Raw genomic sequence first — 22,200 nt, 5'->3', positions numbered from 1 at the left:
ACAGTCTAATTCTAATACAGTTTTTTTCCCAGCAAAGTTTCTGTATATTTCTAATTGCTCATCCTTGCATAGATGTATGAAATAGAGGTAAAATGCAAGTGAACACACACAATCTGTAGGGATATCAGTCACTTCCCCAAATAAAAGAATACATTTGGTGATGCAAGGTGTTCAGTAGCCGTATGGAAAATATGAATCAAGCTCATGTCTAACATAAGATACATCTCGGAGAATTGTACATTCAAGATTTCTGTAAAAAGTCATCTAGAAGGCAAATGAAACTGCAGTGGTGGCATACCCTAGATTATCTTATGCCTGTTGACCTCTTGTTTCCAGCTTATTAGCAAACCACCACCATCACCTTAAGATCAATTTCCTTGTTTATATCCGATGTTATAAACAACTTTTAGCAATATACTGCCACTGTTACACTTACCACTGTTGTGACTTTGTACTTCCCAAATCAGTTCTAATGTGATTCTCGTTGAATGGCTTTCTGGTGATATTTGACATTGGATTTTTTGCACAGTAACATATTAAATCTCCAATACACCTTATAATTTGGAACCCTCCTTTTTACTATTCATACCTCTTCCTGTCATGACTCTGTTATGCAATATGCAGAAGATTCAGCTGTTATCTGCTCCTCAAACAACCTGTCTCACCTTCAGCAAATAACCCTATAGAGATTTTTCTTGTCTCAGAATCTAGCTTAATTTTCAGCTGTTACTAGACCCTAAAAAAGAGGAGTCTTTATCCCCAAAAACATAATCTATTGACAAGTCATATTTTAAGATTTAGTGGGTCTATGGTTAATTGTTTTAAAAAAACATTCTTCAAACAACTTTTAATCAAATGCTAACTATCAAAATCCCCTTTTGTCACATAGGTATTCCATCGTAAATTAAATCATCGCATAGTTATAGCTGACCCACATAAAGGAAGTGTTACCACGGTAATGTAGCTATAAGGAAACCTGCCTTTTCTCCACTGTAGTGTGACATCAGAGTTGGTATATGTAATTATTGGGGGGTGTGGATAATGATTGTCTGGTTTCAAAGTAATGTTCCTCTTGTGGGGGGCCCCCTGCTAATTATACCAACTCGGAGGTCACACTGTAGTGGGAAAAGGGCAGGTTTACTTATATTTTTATACAGTGAGCACTTTATAAGGTGTTTTTAATGTTGTTTTTGTTTAGTTTTAGTTGCCAGCATCAACAGATGCTTGCAGTGTTGGCCAACTATAACTATGTGATGACTTCATTTACCACGGAATGTCTGTGCGATTAAAAGCAGTTTTGAAGGTTAGAGATTGACTAAAAGCGTTTGAAGAATATTTTTTTCAGTGATTAACCATAGACCCAGATTCAGTCACTAAACAATACAGTTATTGACAGAGTTCCGCATACTAAATTCTTAGGTGTGGTAGTTGATGAGAACCTAAAATTCGATCTTCATATCCAAAATAATAATTAAAAAAAAAACTCATCAAAAGCTAGGTTTGCTCTCTCAGCATAAGTTTTACCTAAATGCAGCTACCAGAATCACTCTTATAAATACCTACCTACAATGATCACTCCTATAAGGAGCTCCTATTCTCACCCATCTCCATATCTCACTCAAATGAAAATGACTTTTCCTGCAATAAAATTGCATATAGTTCTTTCTATTCCCATCACTGTTCTTCTCTCCATTCCCTTAAATGGCTTGAACTATCACATCACCTTAACTACCTCCAACTGTTATATGCCCATTCACTGCCTACCCTGCCCTTATTTCCATCCTACATAATAATATCCCCACAAGATCCCTAAAATCAGAAGACAAATAACTCCTCGGTTGCATAAACCTAATAAATCTGCTGGAATAAGCCTTTAGTCTTACTCAGCAGTCAAAGCCTCGAACAGGCTACCTATGAACAGCAGCTCAAATCCCAACCTCCCGTCCTTCAAACATGCACTAAAAGAATTCCTAATTAAAGCGTGAACCTGTTCCTGTTCTAAACCCAACTAAGATATCACCTTCCTATTAAGCATTACCATCTTAACCTTTCTAACAAACCCCATACACTACTTATTCTGTTAATGTCAATAGTCTTATCCAGTGAATTAACATCAATATTTTTCCCCCTTTCACTTCTCATCTAGATAATATCCCTTTTTCTCCAATTACTAACTTCCACACACTGTCACTTTTTCCTTCCTTTTTTTCACACCATCCTCCCCCCTATAGTTCCAGTGAGTCATCTCCTTCTATTCACTTAAGTTCTTTATTGAAATACTTTTCCATATACTTGTCTCTTTTCTCTGCCGTACCTGATATTTTTCTGTCTGTAATAATGTTTTGCTTACATTCCTAGATTTAATATCTCATTCAAATCACTTAATGTACTTTGTTAACTTGTCATATCAATGTAATTCCTGACTTTATGAATTGATGTATTCATTCTGACTACGTAATTGATATAATTTGGAGCTTTTATCCCCATGCCCTGGGCCTCCACTGAAAATGGGTACCCTGGACCCAGTCAGACTTTCCCAATAAACAAATGTCAGCAAATGATTCATAAATAAATAAATGGTTCCCTTTACAAAAATTAATATAACTACTTCCAGTTTACTTTTTTCATCTTTTAACCACAGTAGTCCTTTATCTCTTCTTTTATATTGCAGTCAGAGATTTGTTAAACCAGTATCTTCTTATATTATAAGCTATAAAATGTGTTTTCTGCATGTATATTATATTTGTGACCATTTTTTGTTACAAGTTGTCTTGTTTTGTAATGTCACAGAGCTTATCTCCCCATGGATAGATGTCTCTGACTGACAACGATGCGTAGCCTTGGACCTTGCCTCCTATGGAACCCAAAATCAAGAATGTTGTTTTTTTTTTTTCCAACTATTCCTGTGCTTTAAGGAAAGTGAATGACCTGAACAAGCTCCCAGATGAGTTGATTGAGTTCTTCTGTAAGTATTTTAGGGCCAGCCATTTTGTGATATTTTTTTTTTGTGCGACATATATCCAAGAACCACCTCCTAAGGAGTATATAAGCCCTTAGACGGGAAGGGCATGAGATTGCTGGCTGCCCAATTTGACTCATCTCGCTCAGTATTTGTCTTAACAATCCTGATTCCAGCCCTCCATAATGAATCATGTACTCAAATAGCTTTTGGTCGTCCTTAATTGTAGGGTTAAGGAAGAATTGGGTACAGCCATTACCACAGCTTCTACAGTGGACTACAGTGTGGTCCACTTTAATTGTGAATGTGCTGATGCCATGGCTAGGGAAGCTAGCTTGGGAATGTACCCACGTATGATGGAATGGTTCAGGCTCTCCTCCTTTAAGGAAGAGCCTGGGCAGGTAAATCTGTTCCCTCTTCTACTAGTGGCCCTCTTTGCCAGGCCTCTGAAAATGTGGTTGAGAATCATCAGGGAAGGATGCAGACCCCTTCCCATAGTGTAAAGAGTCTCTGACCTCCTCCACCTTGGTTCTAGCATGTTCATTCAGACAAGGACAGCCCTCAAGGAAAATGAAGGACTTTCCATGTGGATGGGTATCCCCTAGTGGCAGTCTTGCCTCTTTCAACTGTACTAGCGAAATTTTCTAGGAGGGCATCCCATCATCCCACCAGCTACAGTTTTGATTACTGTCATGTACTGTCCATGGGAGCAATTCTCCACATTTGCTCTGGCCTGGAGTGTATTTATAAGGTAGCGCTGGATATTGGAAGTGGTCATGGCTGCCATGTTGAAGAGCTGTTAGGTCCTTCCCCACAAAGGGCTACAGTCAGGGAACTAGCCAGATCCACAAAACTCTTGAGAGAGGCCTAGTGTCTATTCCCTGCAGGTGCCATAGAGGTCTACCCTGCTCATTGACTCCTACTTCTTTTTGGTTCTACAGTGGAAGGAGACTTCTTTTTCTTCTTGGACCTTAGTGGCATCTATGAGCACAACTAGTATGCTAACATTTTCTTCAAGGAGGGTCACTGCAAGAGCAAATCATAACATTTGTGTTTGCCCACTTTCCCACTTTGGTCTATCCAGACTTTAAACAGCTCTGCCAGTCTTCATTATAAAAACACACATTATTCTTGTGCTTTCTGTGGAAGGTACTCGCATAGATGCTGGTGACACTGTAATATATATGTTTGGCATTGTCATGCACCTGCTTTAGTTCTTCTTTCCGTCTCAGTGCTACACGTTCCTTATTTATACTGGACTAATTTCATTTATGCAGTGGCTCACTATTATTTTTCATCAGTTTCTGATGAAATTTAAGAAATAAATCTTCATAAAGTGTGATTTTATAAGTAGTTGTTGCCCTTTTATGTATTCTTTACAACTGTATTCCCAAAATGGAGTATAATCTTCAAAGGAGACATGGCAAGATTTAAATAAAAAGCGTAAGGTTCCATTATTACTTATGGGAAGGGGACAGGTACTTCCACTCTGACAACTCCACAAAACAAGATTAGCAAGTAATTCTCTAAAGTACCAAGAGCCTCCTTAACCTTGGTGCTACACCACATTAGTGGTAAATCAGCACTTTCTTTGGTACCTGTGGTTGTACAACCTGGTATCTTGCTGTATACAAAGTATCTTTTTTTGGATTAGCCTAGCAGTTCCAAGGCAGCAGAGCAAGCTATTAACAACCTCACTTGCTCCCCATTCTGCCATCTCTCCAAATCCAGTGAGATTTTGACTATGTTACTATGTTTACTAGAGAACACTTTAAAGAAACTACAAACAGCAGCAAAGGCATAGCGTGACTCATTCCCTGCACAGATGTCAATCTGTTCTTTGACTGTGTTTCAGGGTGTAGTCCCTGTGCAGTTAAGGTGGGGAGGTTACCTGAAAGTGACCTGTAAAACTAAGGAGACCAATCACTAATTTTCTTAGCTTAATTACTGACTTAACCTGCTAATGCAGTGCGACTAACTAGACAACAAAACTGCTATGTAAAATAACCAGGGATGATACTTATAAAAAAAGCATATAACTGGGATATTACTTGACACAAATCAGAAGAGTTTTTTCTGTCCTGTACTATGGTCAGTAAGAGAATGCATACTGTTCTTTCCTATAAGGTAAGTATGTAGCTGCTTAGAAGAACATATCCCCTTGGCAGATGGCTATTTCATTATAAATTTTCTCAATTTTATTTTTCAGAATCCCTGTGTAAAGGCAGGTGGTTACAGCTTCAGGCATACTTCTCAACCTCTTAGCCCAAGAAATTTGGATAAAGCCTAATGGGGGGGACAAAGGCCCAATGGGAACATATTTTAATTATTGATCTTATAAACATAGAAAGCTGTTAGAGTAATAGGATTTAAGTTAACATGCATTTTCCAAAGGATGTGAAACTCAAATGTATGTCATTATTTAGTAACTTCAGTCCTCAGTAATTTGCCTGAAAAAAAACACAAATTTTATGAGAAACAGACCAAAAGTATCAGGCAAAAAACTGGACATTTGAAAGGTATGGCTTCAGGACTGGTCACAAGTACTGGCATTAGCCTTATGTTTGGGAGCAAAAAAAGTGATGGGGGGTCAAAGAACTTTTTTCTCGCAGGGTAAACAGGACCCTCACTGTCAAGTTTAGATAAAAGGTTGCATGATAAGGCCATTATGACAATGGAACTAGGTTAAATGGAAATGAATGTCAATAAATGCACCATGACAATGAAGTTCAGGAGCGGAATTTCTTAACATCCATTTTGAGAATGTGCAGTAGCTGGTTGTGATAAGAGATTTGATCATAAAGCTTTGTAATAATACATAGTGAGTTCTTGCTGCCATTTGTGTAACAGAAGATGATTTGTTAAAGGTTGTGTGGAGTTTTGCAGTGCTGCAGGAACATGGGCCACTCTGAATAGACTGTATGTCATTATTTTATTTAAAAAAAATTAAGTCTTGCCTGTTTGTATGTGATCCTACCTGTTAAAACAAATTAAAAACAATATGTATGGCAGTGGGAGGTTTACTTTGTGTTTTAAATGAGGTTCATACAACAAGCTAGATAATGTGGTTCTTGTTATTATAAGGTCATTTTTCTCTCATGGATGTAAAAATTCCCATGACACCTATCAAAAGGGTAGTTCTCCAGTGCCCTAGTCACATTTCACCTAGTCTGTTTGAATACCATCTCAAGTCTCTCCTGAAAAGAGGCCATTGGCCTAGTGGGATTAAGCCAGTCAACAAATTGTAAATGAAGAAATAAATGCATACATTTTCAGAGAGTAATCCGAGAGCTCCATGTAATGCAAATCGTATAAGGACCGTTTTTTTTCTTTGCTGCAGTACACCAGAGTAAAATAAAAGAATGATACAAAAATACCTTCAATGGAAATGATTGAGAGAGGGAAAACGTACAGAAAATGACTAGAAGAATTGAGAGTGCACTTGAGATGAAGCCAGAGACAGGGTTTGGGAGATGGAGATGAACAGGAATAGGACAAAATAATCTGGAAATATTGGACTTTCTTCGACTTTTGCTAAACCTGTAGGGGACTCTAAAGCATATGTATCCCTTCATGTCATTAACGTTTGAAGACTAAAATCAGTAACCTGGAAATTGACAAATGTGGTATTACAAAGCAATAATTATATTTGTGAAACAGGGCACAAGAAGAAAATCTGGAAATATTGGAGTTGTTTGGACTTTGTTAAACTTGTGGGAACTCTAAAGTATATGCCCTATTTCATGTCATTAATATTTGTAAAAATATTCATGAGAGGGAAAGAGGAGGGAGGGGGTTAAATAAAACAATTTTTTTCTTAACAGTATTACTTAAGTGATGCATGATTTTCTCTGCATGTTATAAAGTAAAGTTTTTCAATTACTTTTAAGTGTAAATGGGATACTAATGTATATAGGTACTTCTGTTTATTCTTTTTGTTTTTTCTCCCTTCCTCTCTCTTTCTATTTATATAGTTTTAAGAAATGTAGGCACTGCACTGTAAAGCAAACAAAAAGGGGGGTCTAGTTAAAAGAGCATGACAAAAGAAAAACAGTGTGCTTTTTCTCATTAGTGCAAAGTGGAATGACTGTATTAAGGCCTTTAGTGTTATATAGTAACAAGGTTTGACAGAAAGCTAGTAAATGAAAAAGAATATTGAATATTATAAGGTCTTTTTTCTAGTAAACAGTCCTGTATCTGGTTCTCATGTCACTAGCTGACAATCTGATAAAGAGAAATAGCTTGAAAAAAATGTTTTCTGAAAGCATTCGAGTGTTTTCCCAGCTCGGAGAATTATAAAGATAAGGCAAATCCACACAGCACTTAATAGAATCACAGGCCCTACCATGCATCTTAGCATGGATAAGTTTCTTTCTGTTTAGCTTGAGTCTGTGTGTGTGACTGTGGCTGTCAAATTGGAATTTATGTTCTTATTAAGGGGGTGAAAATTCAAGATTTGTGGATGTACATAGTTTTGTGTGTTATTATTAACTTAGTAGGTTTTAAGGTGGTATTGGGTATGTGTGTGTATTTTTATTTGAGGGTTTTCAATAAAACAAAAAGTTCTGCAAGATGTGACATAGGCTGAAATGGAGATGACAAGAAACATTTGTACAAAAGATTAACCTGGCAAACAGTGCATGCATGTAACACAAAAGCTGAAACTAGACACTTAACAAAAAAGGTGCTATACATAAAAGGTGGGAATAATAATCCCTCAAGAATATGATTCTTTCTATAATGCCTTTAAATGTTAATGGTCTCACAGATAACTCCAAAAAAGAAAGAGTAGTGAACTATATTAAAAAATGTATAGTGCAAGTAGCTGTGCTATAGGAGACACACTTGGAAAGAATTGACCATGTGAATTTGATAAAGAAAGGTTTTCAGGATGGTTATTCAGCAGAATACCTGGGCAGAGGAAGAGAGGAGTACTTATAATTATATTAATTGCAAGCGGACCTCCAATAATAGAAGAGGAAAAAAAAAGACTGTTGGGCTACTAGCAAAGGAGGAGGATTACACGGTATGATTTTATATTCCACCAATAACTACTATAATAGAGCTAAAGAAAATTCTGGGAGAAATAATCAGCTTTCATCAAGGAATATTTCTTATAGATGGGGATTGGAATTTGATTTTCAACAGTGAAGATGTGTCTGGAGAGCCCAAAAAGGAAAACATAACAAAGGAGGATAGATTTTTAAAGAAATTTATGAAAATATTTGGCATGGAAGATATAAATTCAGTACTAAGAATTTGGAATGAATTTACATATTATTCCCCAAGATACAAAAACTGAGCTAGGCTAGACAGATTTTACTTTTCACAGGAACATTTGCGTTTAATTGAAGGTCTTGATATGCACCCAATAACTATTTCAGATCATACGCCAATAATAATTAAATAAAAACATAGGGTAATGAAATAAAAATGAGACATTGGCATTTTCCCACCTATCTGTTGACAAGAGAGGAATTTAAGGAATGAGTAGTGGAAATTATTCAGGAGCTATTAGAGAAAGTAGAAACAACTTCTGAAAATATAGATAGGAAGTGGGATAAAATTAAATTGAAAGTAAAAATAGGGTGGAAATAAAAAAAAGCGAGATATGTTTAACAAGTAACAAGAATTATTTAGAGGGACTGATAAATATTAAAGTATTACAAAATAGGGGGAATCTCACAAAACAAGAAGAGGAGCAACTACAGAATGGTAAATAGAAATTAAGGGACTACCTTGATAATATGCATGAGTTTAGAAATATTGCTGTTTAAGCAACTGTTTTTGATAATAACTCTAGAGCACAAAAACTTTTAGCACAACAACTTAGACAACAGAAAGTAGAAAAGGCTGTCACCAAGCTTAGGAAACCTATTACAAGGAAGATAACTATGGATCCAGTAGAAGTATTAGAACTATTTTGGACATTCTGTGAAAGTCTATATAAAGCAGAGAAATATGAAAATCAAGAAAAGCTGCAAATGGAAATGTTTATGGAAGAATTAAGGCTAGAGGGAGAGGAGGCTCAATTACTAACAGGATAGTAGGAGATGAAATGAAAATGGTGATGTGTAACCAGTCTACAGGAAAGTCCACAGGATTAGATGGTATTCCTGTGGAAGTTTGGAAGCTAGAAGGGAAAAAATAATGAAGATCTGGAAGGTTTTAACAGTATTTTAAGAGGAGAAGTATCAACATCCTGGAAGAAAGTGATAGTAGCTGTACTACTTAAAGAGAGTAAAGATCCATCAGATCTAGCTTCATACAGGCCCATTTCAATACTAAATCATGAGTGTAAAATGTTTATGTCTGTAATGGCTAAAAGAATGGCAAAAGTGATGCCAAAATTGATAGATATGGATCAGTGTGGTTTTCTGGAGGGAAGGCAAACATTTGACAGCATAAACAGAACAGTGATGATCCAGAGGGAAGCAGAATGTAAGAAAATACCATTGTTGCTGGTAGGTCTTTATGCAGAGAAAGCATTTGACAGAGTAAGCTGGGAATTTATGAGCAGAGCAATGAAAACATTTGAATTTCCTGATAAAATTATAAGGTTGATTAGGACGATATATAACGGATTAGAGGTGAAAATTCAAGTGGGTGGGGTCCTCTCTGATAATCTCTGCTTGAGCAGAGGAACCAGGCAGGGGGTGTCTTCTCTCCCCTTTGTTATTTGCATTATATTTAGAATTACTGGCAAAGAAAATAAAGGACTCAGAAATTCAAGGATATAATTGGTATGGTAGTCAAGAAAAGATGGCTGTATTTGCAGATGACATTATTTTATACTTGGAAAAACCAGAAAGGGACATTACAGTACTGTGGAACATACTGAGACAATTTCAAACCTTTTCGGGATACAAAATTGAAGAAGCAAATTCAAAAGCAATAGCGGTAAATTATGTACCCACATATGAATTGGTTCAGCAATATCCATATTTATGGGGACATGATAAAAGGAAGTATTTAGGAGTATGGATTAAAATGATACTGGCGTGGCAGCTATAGATTTGTAGGAAGAGGCTAAATGAAAGGTAATACAAAAACTGAGAAAATGGAAGCTGTGCTGTATGGATATCGATAGTAAGATACAAGCAGTTAAGATGTTTTTAGTCCCTTTAGTTTTATACACTTGTCAGGCATATTTTTATCAACCAGAGTAGAAGTTATGAATAGCAATTAATAAAGCTGAAGGATTTTATCTCGGAGGAGAAGACATCAAGAGTCAAGTGGAATAAGCTTATTCTTCCAATGGAACAAGGTGGATCTGGGATTTCCCCAGTTAAAGGGGCATTTCAGAGCAATACAGTTAAGGCTCCTATACATAGCACAAGAAGAAAACTATAGTTCAGAGTGGAAAGAGATGATGATGAAAAGGGGGAAAGCTTAAGCAACAGGGATAGACTGATTTTCGATGCAGACCTTTACAACAATAATCATACTGAATATTATATTCATAAAGTAGCAGAAAGTCAACATGGGAATGGAGAAAGGAGATTCTGTGGATAGGGATGATGGCAATTAGGGATACAGACAATAGGCAAGAGGGGGCAGGGGTATATTGGAGAAAACTGGCAAAGGAACCAAGGTACTGGAACAAATAACTAGATAGGGAAAGGTAATAGAATGGGAAGATGCCAAGAACTTATTTGGACTGCATGCTAAAGATCACCTTCCATATGAAAGATTGATGTCAGAGTATAGGTAAAGAGGAAAGAAATAGGGGAGTCCTAAACAAAAGACCAGTGCTGGTAGAGTTTTTAATAGAATCTAAAACAGAAGTTGCCATTAAGAAAAGAATAATTAGTAGAGTATATAAAATATTGTGTGATGATTATAAGAATCAATCAGAGGAGATTAGGAAGGACTGGGACGAGAGATTAGATAAGCAATCTCCTGTCTCCCAAATATGAAAAAAAAATCTGGAAGATTTCAGATCTTTGCCTGGAAGTGCTTACATAGGTGTTTTTATACCCCAGCAGACTTCAAAGAATTTTTCCTAAAGGTTAACAGCAAATGTTGGAGGTGTTATGAGGAAGAAAGAGGTAACTGGGAACGTATTTTCTGGGGGTGTAATGAGTTGGTAGACTATAAAGATTCCTTTCAGACTGCTCTGTTGGAGATGCTGTGTGAGCAAGTTGGAGTGACTGGGGAAATTATTTTTTTTGAGCTATGATACAAACTCAGAATTGCCTAGACATAGTAAGCCCTTGCTGAGTCTAATTATGATGGCTGCCAAAAGAGCAGTTACTAAAAAATGGAAATCAAAGTCTAAACCAACTTTACTAGAAGCATTGAAGATAGTAACAGAGTTAAAACAACTGAAACTAGGATCTTTAGAAAAGGGGTGAAGCAAATTACTTAGGTAAAAATGGGAACTGTGGGATCAGTACATGCAGAGGAAGAACAAGGTTTAAAAGAAGGCAGCATTTGAATGAGCTCTGCAATGGCTGATTAACAATGACTAGATATGGTAAAAGTGATGTATAATGTTTGCAACTACAGTTGTGTCGGCATGGTTTGGAATATATAATGTTTGCAACTGAGATTGTGTCGCTATGGTTTATTGTCATTTATATAAATGTAACATGTTCTGTGTCATACATGATAATTTAATAAAGATGTTTCTTGTTTTAAGAAAAAAAATACTTTGTACACAAGCCACAAAATTAATACAAACCATAATATAATTAAGCATTAATCCGTGGTAGGGTTATTCCCCATTGGCTGTTGTCAGTCCTAAGGACCAAGTTTGAGAGACCAAATTCTTTAGCTAGGAGAGTAAATCTTTCCATGATTCACATTCTATGGCATTGATTGCTTCTGTTAGATGATGGTTAGGTAGTGTGAACACATTTGTTTTGTAAGTTTTATGTAACACTTGAAAAAAGTTAATGACATGGTACTGCACTGACAGCTGACTCTGTTTATAGTGTGAAGTATATTTAAAGAATGTAATCATTTCTTGTTTATTTGCAGTGTCACTGTGACAGTAAAGCAATAAGTATTTTGCACAGCTGGCAGGAAGTTCATAATGTTAATGAAATCTGCACTGGAAATTATTAATTTTTATGTATTTCCTTTGCCTCTCTTTATTCCTTTGTCAGAAAGGGATTCCCAGTATTGTAGAGTGACAGCTGACTGGGGGAAGCCTTATATAGAGGCTCAGGGATGTTTTTCCTTCTATAACCTAAAACCCCACCCCTTTATTGCCTGACAGCACACTGCACAGTACTAAGTACCGTACATGCACATTTCTACAGGAGGCTGTCCCTGCTAGCCAGCTTAGTGATGTAGAGGGATAAAGTCCCAACTACAACCCAGGCGACCTGGGTTTGATTTGCAGCTTGGGCGTCTGAGGCACTGGCAGGGAAGGGTCAATGTACCTATCCTGGGGGTGGGGTAAGTACCATACATGCACATTACTACAGAAGGCTGTCCCTGCTAGCCAACTTAGTGATGTAGAGGGATAAAGTCCCAACTACAACCCAGGTGACCTGGGTTCGATTAGCATCTTGGGCGTCTGAGGCACTGGCAGGGAAGGGTCAATGTGCCTGTCATGGAGGTGGGGTGTCCTGTAATGATCTTTGATGGAGGCAGAGGACGTCACTGCAATAGGGCATAGTCCATCGGGAGGAATAGTGTAGTGAACCTATCAGAGCTGCTTCAGAGGTGGGATGATACACCGCATATACCCATTGCTCACACACCTCTCTCACTTGGTGCACAGGAAAGGAGGAGTGATGGGTAGGTCAGAAAGAAGAATAATCCCCAGCCAAAGATGGATAGAAAGACCCCCAAAAAGATCTTTAAGAATCTGTGCTAGCCCAAGCCTATATTGGAATAGGTCTGTGGGTGAAGAAGGGTTGGTAAACCCAGCAATGGATTTGGGTACTGGAGTAAATGCAGTCAGAATGAAGTAAAGGAGAAAAAAATGTGCAAAAAAATATGCATGCCTTGTTCCTTCTACAGAATATGTTGTTTGTGCCCACCTCATCTCATCACAGTAACTTTTGGCTCGTACATTTCTTGTACTGTAGTCACCCAGTCTCCACTGGATGTATGTGTACCAGCAACAATATCAGCCACCTTCATTCTCCCAGAAGAGGCAAGCTGTCATCAGTCATTCGCTCCTTTCTACCTGCCCAGCTCCTCTGTATTTCAAACCACTTTTCATACTTAGGTTTTCTGGGTTGTAGTCTTTACACCTTGGAAGCCAGGCACAGTGAAAGTTATTGACATGAATGTTCCATCTGGGAGGTTTTTCAGGATTTGCTCACATCTACAGTGTTCATTAACCAGTTAGGATTTTATGTTCATGCTGTTTATACACAGTTTGTTCACAATGTGATATAATATGACAGTATATCATGTCTTGTGTGGGTTGTACTGGGTTTTACTCTTGAAAATTAAATATAAGCTGTGCTGTAATATTGGTATATTCTATTTTGGGTGTGAGTTGTACTGGAATTTACTTATACCTTGTTTGCATTTTGGTTACCAGGGCTAAAAACTCATGGCCTTAGCATGTCAAGTGTGGATAAATTTCAGAGTAACCACACCAAAACATGGAATATTACTATAAAGAAACTTCTAATGTGGATACAACCTGATCTTCATTATAAAATAAGTCTGGAACCTCTGTACATTTCAGCATTAATTTTTTAAGTACAATATTCATATTGTAAAAATGGTATTTGAGTTGCTGTATGACAGTGATCATTTGGTTTATTATTTCCTTTATAGATACTTGCTCCCCTCCTTGACATGGTATATCGCAGTGATGAAAAGGAAAAGGCTGTACCCTTGATTTCACGATTGCTGTATTATGTTTTCCCATACCTCAGGAATCACAGGTAAGGTTCCCTAAGTTGTAGTCTGTTAACCTTGATGGGTTCACCTAAAAACATTAAACTGTAATAAAATATTCATTTACATTTGTTTAATTTTCTGCTTTTTAGTTAAGCCTGCAATATTCACACCTGTTATTAGATTAAAATTAGAATTGAGTGCTCTTCCTTCTCCCAGCCTCTTTGATGCCATTTTGAGACTTTGTAAGATTGTTATGATGTTCTTCATCCCACATTGCTGCAGTCCTAACACTTGGGTAGTCCGCTGTCCCAGTCGGCCCGAATACCAAAGTATAAGGCTGACGTCGGTCAAGGCGCATTAGTCTGACGTCAGGACGTCAGGGTACAAATGTGCATGACCGACGTCATATCCTCAGTCTTTTTTGCCGCATGGTCCGATGCAGAAGCAGTATTGCGAGTGCAGGTTGGCGTTCTGAAATTTTCTGAAGTCGGAGTTTCAGACCGAATCAAAGTTGGCCAAGTACCCCGTTGGGGAATATTTTGGTTTTTTCTTGCCTCAGTATTTAACCGGATGTCAGAAAAAGTGAATAATTGTATTTCTTGTGGGAAACAGATACCTCTTAGGGATTACCATACCTTGTGTATACCTTGCTTAGGGCCTGAGCACGACGTTGTTGGATGTCGCTCTTGTGCTAGATTTAACAAACGCACTATAAAGAGAAGATTAGACTGTGCCAGGTTAGTTTTTGGGAAGCGTTGTAATTATAAAATGCCGTCGGATGCTCCGACGCCCGCTTCGTCTAAAAAGCGCAAGGACAAAGCAGCAAAGCCTAGGTTGGAAGAACCATCTGTCCCGGACGTCGGTTCTTTAGAGGGCTCGGTGGAGCCGGAGGTTCTGCCAGAAGTTTCTTTGGAGTCTCAGGGAGAGACTTTACTGTTACAAGATGTGTCCTCTCAGGAGGTAGGCCAGGCTGAGGGGGCTTCTCAGGTAGCTGTTCTCCCCTCCCTTCCTAAGGTGGTTAGGCCCTCCCCTTCTGTTTCCAAGGCTTCTTCGAGAGGCAGGCCAGGTTTAACTTCAGTGGGTGTTTCTCCTAGTTCTTCAGGGTCTCTGCCTAAGAAACATATGCTTAAAATGGCAGAAGATTTGATTACTATGATTAGAGGTTCTATGCCCCCTCCTGATAAGAGGCCTAGGGTGGAACCTGAGCTTGAGAGTTTTGAGCAGTGTTCGAGGCTTCTGAGTCTTGGCTGAAGACTTACAGGAGTATCCTCCTTATTCTGATTCTGATGTAGATGATTCTACTCCTTCGGCTTCTCCTCCTGAGGATTTTTCTTTTTCAGAGACTCTTCATTCCATGAGGGAGCATTTTAAATGGGAAGGTCAAGATTTCTCTGATTCCAGGAAAAGGCTTAGGGAATTTTGTTTTTACCCCAGCATAGGCCTTTGGCTATACCTCCTGTTCTGGATGTGGTGGAAGATGTTTTTGCAGAGGCTTCCCTGAACCCTGATTCTTTGCCTCCTGCCCCAGTTAAACCGGATAGGTATTATAGGGTGCCTGAAGCTCATAAGTATCTTTTAAGAGTCCTAGGGCAGACCCAGAAACTGTTTCTCAGGGGCCTAAAGGTGTTAAGGCTTCTGTTGTTAAAAATCCTGTTCCTCCTGATAAAGAGGCAAGGGCTTTGGATAGATGGGGAAAGAAGGTGTATACTTCTTCCACTTTAGCCATGAGGGCTTTGAATTGCCAGTTCCACATGTTAAAATACCAAAATTATCTCCTTTCACAATTGAAGTCTAAGGTGGATGCTCTGGCGGAAGGTATTGAGTGTAAAGAGTTGCAGGATTTAGTTCATGTTTCTGAACAGGTGGGTAAGCATTCTTTGCAATGTGGTTTTGATGCTGTACAGGCCTCTTCGAGGGTGGCTGCCACTGGTTCTGTTCTTCGCAGGCACGCCTGGCTGAGGGATCAGAATTTGGCTGAGCATGTTAAGACAAGGATTTTAGATGCTCCGTTACAATCTGATGTGTTGTTTGGTTCGCCTGTGGAAGCAGTTTTAAAGAAAATGGAGGACAAGGCTAAGTCTATGCAGACTGTTAAAGAATTTTTGCAGGTTCAGCCTCTGAAGTTTAGTAGAAATTGGCCTACTAAGGGGTGGACATATCCTTCTTATGATTCCCAGTCTAGGGGTAGGTCTAGACTTGGTAGGGGCAGAGCTCAAGGTTCTTTTAGGCCTAGAACAGGGAGTTCACCTGCTCAGTCTTCTGGTGAGGGCAGGGGTCAGTCCTTTCGTAAACAGACCCAATGACCTGCCTTTTCAGCTGCCAGAGCTTTCTCGTCTGGCAGCACCTTTGGGAGGAAGGCTGGCACTTTTCAAAGAAAATTGGAGTTTAATTACCCAAGACAGATGGGTATTGGATATCATTCACCACGGTTACAGGTTTTATTTCCATACCTTGCCTCCTTTCAAAGGCATGCCAGACATTCCTCCTCTACAAAGAAAAGAGGCTCACAAGCAAATTTCTCTGTTACTCCAAATAGGGGCCATTCAGCCGGTTCCTGTACCAGAAAGGGGCCTAGGATTTTATTCTCGCCTGTTCCTAGTACCAAAAAAGGGGAACACGTGGAGACCAATTTTGGATTTATCTATCCTCAACACTTATCTGGACATTCCCAAGTTCAAAATGTTGGCGCTACAACAGCTTTTACCTCTGCTGGGAAAAGATCATTGGATGGTAACTTTAGATCTCAAGGAGGCTTACCTTCATGTGCCTATCAGACTAAGTTGCAGGAAGTATCTGCGTTTTCGAGCTGGGAATTCCCATTATCAGTTCTCTGCATTGCCCTTTGGCTTATCTACTGCCCAGAGTATTCACAAAAGTTCTGGCTCCAGTGTTTCCTTACTTCAGGCTATAAGGAATACAAATCTATCCTTACTTGGGCGACTGCCTGATTCTGGCTCAAGAAAAGGAAGTCCTTTTTCAGCATTTGGAATATGTGATAGCAGTGCTAAGATGCCTGGGGTATTCTGTGAACGAAATAAAGTCCAGTCTAGTACCCTCTCAAGACATGTGCTTTCTGGGTGAGAGAGTGAATACAGCAACACAGATGGCCTTTTTAACCCCGGACAAACAAAAGAATCTTTCCCTTTACTTCCATCAACTATCTCTTCAGTCTGGGCTGACTGCAAGGACAGTCCTTCAAGCCTTAGGGTTCATGGCATCTTGTATTCTGGTGCTTCCCAATGCCAAACTGCATATGAGGAAGCTGCAATGGTATCTCAAAATGTATGGACACAGCACTGCCAGGATTTGGACACTGTCATTCAAATAATACCTTGCATTCAAAAGGAATTTTTGTGGTGGGCTCAGGAATGTCACCTAAACAAGGGACTCTCTGTGACCCGGCCAGAGGCGAGTCAGATTCTAACGACAGATGCCTCAGACATAGCTTGGGGAGCTCATCTGAATGGAAAGTGGATACAAGACAAGTGGCCTGCCAGACTACAGCATCTACATATCAACATGAAGGAGATGTTAGCAGTCCAGTTTGCATTAATGGCTTTCAAGGAGTTACTTCTTCCAGGGCAGGTGTTGATTCTAACAGACAACACAACTGTCATGTGGTACATCAACAAACAAGGGGGAACACATTCTTATCCTCTATGCAGGCAAGCAATGATTTTGTGGGAGACTGCGCTCAGCTTGCAACTAAATCTTCAGGCAAGGTTTCTGCCGGGAGTACAGAACTCCTTAGCAGATGTGTTAAGCAGGCAAATCACGGATCCCCACGAGTGGAAACTGGATCTTCATGTATTTCGGAAATTGACAGTGTCATGGGGAACTCCAGACATAGATCTGTTCGCTTCTCCACTAAACCACCAGCTGCCAAAGTTTTGCACGAAAAGGTTTCATCACACAGCTTGGAAAGTGGATGCTCTTTCTTTCAGTTGGAAAAATCTTCATGTGTATGCCTTTCCACCTCTGCCTCTCCTCCCAAAGGTACTCCTAAAGGTCAGACAAGACAAGCCAAGGATGATTTTAATAGCTCCAGATTGGCCTCGGCAACACTGGTACCCATTACTGAGGAGTCTGGTAAGGAAGCCTCCATGGCCTTTACCTTTGATTCCACACCTATTGTCTCAGAGGGACGGTCATCTACTCAATGTCAAGCTTCACTCTCTTCATCTAACAGCCTGGCATATTCTGTTTTGAACCACAGCAGGTCTCAACTTCCTCAACAAGTTTTGAATGTGATTATGGAAGCCAGAAGACCTAGTACAAGGAAAGTGTACGCAGAAAAATGGAAGAGATTTTTATTTTGGAGTGCAGCAAAGGATTTGGAGGTTTCTGAGCCTAATTTGAGTGTGGCTCTTCAATATCTTACTGAGTTATTGGACAAAGGTTTGTCTTTCTCTTCCATTAAGATTCATGCTGCAGCAATTTCAGCTCACTATGATTGTGACCCACCATTGTTTTCTCATCCTTTGTTCAAGCAATTTCTTAGAGGGCAAAGAATATAAGACCCCACGTAGAGCTCCTACTCCTGCTTGGGACCTCAATTTTGTGTTGGAGAAACTTACTCTACAACCTTTTGAGCCTGCGGCTACTGCTGAATTGAAATACTTGTCATGGAAGACTGCTTTTTTGTTGGCCATTACTTCTGCAAGAAGGGTTTCTGAATTGCAGGCCCTTATGGCGGTTAAGCCTTTTTTGATTTTCCATAAGGATAGGGTATCATTACGTACTAATCCTTCCTTTATGCCTAAGGTAGTCTCTAGTGTGGCTTTAAACCAAACTATTCATTTGCCTACTTTTTATGCAGATCCCCAAAATAAGGGGGAAAAGATTTTGCACACTTTAGACGTACACAGGCAGTTGCGTTATTATTTAAGCAGGACTAAGGATTTTAGGCAGTCTCAGCAGTTGTTTGTTTCTTTTGCTTTGAGTTCTCAGGGCAAGCCTGTGTCAAAACAAACTATTTCTAAGTGGATTTGGTTTTGCATTGCATTTTGTTATTCCCATCATGGCAAGGAGATTCCAGCTGGGATTAGGCCTCATCCCACTAGGGCTACTGCCACTTCAACAGCATTTCTAAGGGGGGTGGCAACTAAGGATATTTTGGAGGCAGCTACTTGGAGTTCAGTGCATACTTTCTCTAAGCATTACCACCTTCCTCTCTACTCTAAATCTAGGGCTGGTTTTGCCACGGCTATTTTGCAGGGCATGTTGACAGCTCCAGCTTCTTTATGATTTGCCAGCCTCCCTTACCTCTGCTTTGGGATTCTACCCAAGTGTTAGGACTGCAGCAATGTGGGATGAAGAACATAGTACAGTTTTGTACCTACCATAAATGTAGATGTTCGAAGATCCACATTGCTGCAGTCCAATTACCTCCCTCCTTCCCTCTGTGTTTAGGGGTGGTTGTGTGGGTGGGGTTGTACTTTTGTAAATTGTATATATTGTATATATATTTGGTACAGGAGTGTTTGGTGTTTTTTGGTTTTGGCCTTATCTTTTTAGGGTCTTCTGACATCTGGGGCAAGAAAAGACTGAGGATATGACGTCGGTCATGCGCATTTGTACCCTGACGTCCTGACGTCAGACTAATGCGCCTTGACCGACGTCAGCCTTATACTTTGGTATTCGGGCCGACTGGGACAGCGGACTACCCAAGTGTTAGGACTGCAGCAATGTGGATCTTCGAACATCTACATTTATGGTAGGTACAAAACTGTACTTTCATTTTGTGTCCATCTTTAAAAAGTGAAATAAGATGGAGTCTTTTTCATTATATACTCTGCATAAATCTACTGGCAACAGATTGCTGTTTTGGGAGCTTTGAGCTAGAGTGGAAGAGAGAGAGGCAGAAAAACAAAAAAGAAATGCACAATGTTGCTGACAGATAAGGCAACTGTGTGCATGTAACATTGAAGTGTTGTTTGTTTACGTTCATAACTTAATTAACACTTCTCCTGCATCTGTTGTTTCCCTAGGGATAAACTCTCCTCCTTAAGGAAAAGTCCACCCTCACCTGTGGTTTTACCCAACCCTGAAATTTCTTTTCCTGCTATAATATGGTTCCATTATTGTTTATTCAGCAGAAACCACACTGTACTTCATAAAACTTTCGTTTTTGCCTTGTAATCAAAGAGAGGGAAATTTTGTCCACTTTTTTTCTTCTCAAAAGCTTTGAGAGAGGAATGTGTCTTTGCCTGTATGACAAAATACAGACAAATGGAAATCTGTGGTTTCTCTTGCCACCCATAATCTTACATAAGCAGTCTTGATGTCATCAGCTGCTATAAAAAGTCCACAATGTGATGGAAGTTTTCTCCACTGCCTGTGTTGCAGAGAGAAGGAGAAACAGTATTATTCATGTAACTGATCAAATCTTTATGAATACCAACCCACTTTTTGGAGATATTAAGTTGTGTTAAGTGTAACATCTTTACTAATAGTTGTGTTTTGGTCTTATCCAAAGCACAGAGAATGACTACTAATTTAATGTGAAATGTTTATGGTTATAGTTAAGTGTTAGCATGTCATAATGTCACAAATCAAGGGCTCAGAAAAAAAGTTTCAAGAACAGAAGGTTGTACCTATTTCGTAGTAGTATCGTGTTGCATTGTTGTAAGAGTTATAAAAATAAAATACATTTGGGCACATTTCTAACATCACTTAGGATAAAAGCACTATCTTCTCACTGCAGACATTGAGGAATTTTAGAAGTAATTTGTATGTCTTCAACATGTTTTTTTGAAGTAACATCTCTCGGCTACATCTCCTGGTTTACACCGATAGTTTTGTTACCTTATGAAGTGTGTGGCTGCAGATCTGTCTGTAGTTGAGACTACGTAATGACAGTCTTAAAAAAATATCAGTTTAGCTACTTTATTTTGCTGAAGATTAATAACTACTGTTAACAGGTCAGAACAGCCTGAGAATAGTGCAAATCAGGGTAATTCAAGCAAATCATGAAAAGTACGAAAACGAAGAACTTCACAAACAAAACTTAGTAACACACTTCGAAGATAGATCCAGTTGAACTCAATAAAGTATGGAACACCAATCTTAGCGCTTTCATTCACTTTATTTGACGTGAACTTCATCAGAAACAACTCACCCAGACACTAAAGCACTTTATATAGTAAAAAAATGGTCACATGTTCTATGATGTAAATAATTAATTCCATTTGTATATTACATACCTTTATAAATTAATATTCTCTTTTAAATACATGTAAAAAATACTAAATATATGTACTATGTATAGTGTATAAAAATAATAATAAAAATCATTTCATTAGTAAAAACATTTTATATTAACTAGCTCATTAAGTCCTGGAGCTTGATCTGCTCCTAGATATATCTGCCAAATAGATTCTCTGCATTCTAGCTCAAGGTAGGAACTGAAATGGTTGTACTAGATAAATTATGTATCTGTATATCGTAATCGTTAAAACTACTTTCTTCTACCATCTCTTTTTGTTCCTGAGCCTGCCCTTGGGCTTGTTCTGTGCCACTTTGGACCAAGTGGGAGCCCTCTTGTTCCCTTGTTTGTCCACCAAAAAAGGCACCGTGTTAGACGCTCCTGCATTAACATTGTTATTATTACTACCATTCATAGGTTCATAGGTTCATAGGTTAGTACTAGGCTATCAGCCCTAGGGCCTATACAAGCCTAGCCATAACAATTCCCTGGCTATTTCTTCCCACATTATTTACTTTCCTGGACCCCTGTCTAGCAGGGTGACTGACGTGATCCCTGGGGTGAATTTCCTTTCTCCCATCCAATCGTCAAGGTTCCTCTTGAAGAGGTCCAAAGAGGCACTCTGCTTAACATGTATGGGCAATCTATTCCAGAGTCTGGGGAGTCTCTGGGTCAGGAACCTATCCCTCCAGCATGTTTTGTTTATTGTGATGACAAGGTTTAGATCCCTGGGCGTGTAGCTCTGAGGGATTGGGATTTCTTTAAGTGTAGCATGTCCAACAGCTCTGGGTTTGACATGGCCTTGTATGTTAAGCAGAGATCGCCTCTGAGTAGACGATATGCGACAGAGTATAGCTGGAGTTTTTAAGGCGGTCAGCGTAGGGCATCTGCTTTAGGCCTGTGATTCTTTTAGTGAGGTATTTCTGAGGCCTTTCCAGTTGTTGCAGATGTCTTAAGAGGTACATACCAAATGGGGCGTTGTATTCTATAATGGGTCTAATGAGGGATGAGTACAGTGGGACAATGACCTCCTTTTTCTGGATGAAAAGCCCTTCGTGATGAGGTGTGCCACATAGAAGGATTTCCTGACTGTTGTGGCGATGTGGTTATCGAAGGTGAGACCACTGTCCACCTGTGTCCCTAAGTCTCTTATCACACTTTCTGTGTTTAGTGTACTGCCACCTATATGGTAATTCATGGATACATGTTTTTTCCC

At 39.1% G+C, this 22,200-nt stretch overlaps 1 protein-coding gene across 1 annotated transcript in view; it reads left to right on the top strand.

Moving 5' to 3' along the window:
• The window catches only part of DOP1B (DOP1 leucine zipper like protein B), a 2,336,114-nt gene that overhangs the window by 1,818,704 nt on the left and 495,210 nt on the right, over positions 1-22,200 (top strand). The window contains exon 29 of the mRNA XM_044071549.1: positions 13,712-13,821. Coding sequence (XP_043927484.1) covers positions 13,712-13,821 — 110 coding nt within the window. The remainder of the gene's footprint in view (positions 1-13,711; positions 13,822-22,200) is intronic.

This window comes from Protopterus annectens, chromosome 5.part0 (assembly GCF_019279795.1).
Source record: "Protopterus annectens isolate FY-2018-M chromosome 5.part0, PAN1.0, whole genome shotgun sequence".
NCBI lineage: Eukaryota > Metazoa > Chordata > Ceratodontiformes > Protopteridae > Protopterus > Protopterus annectens.
The sequence above is the reverse complement of the archived record's forward strand: the minus strand, read 5'-3'. Positions and strand labels throughout refer to the sequence as shown.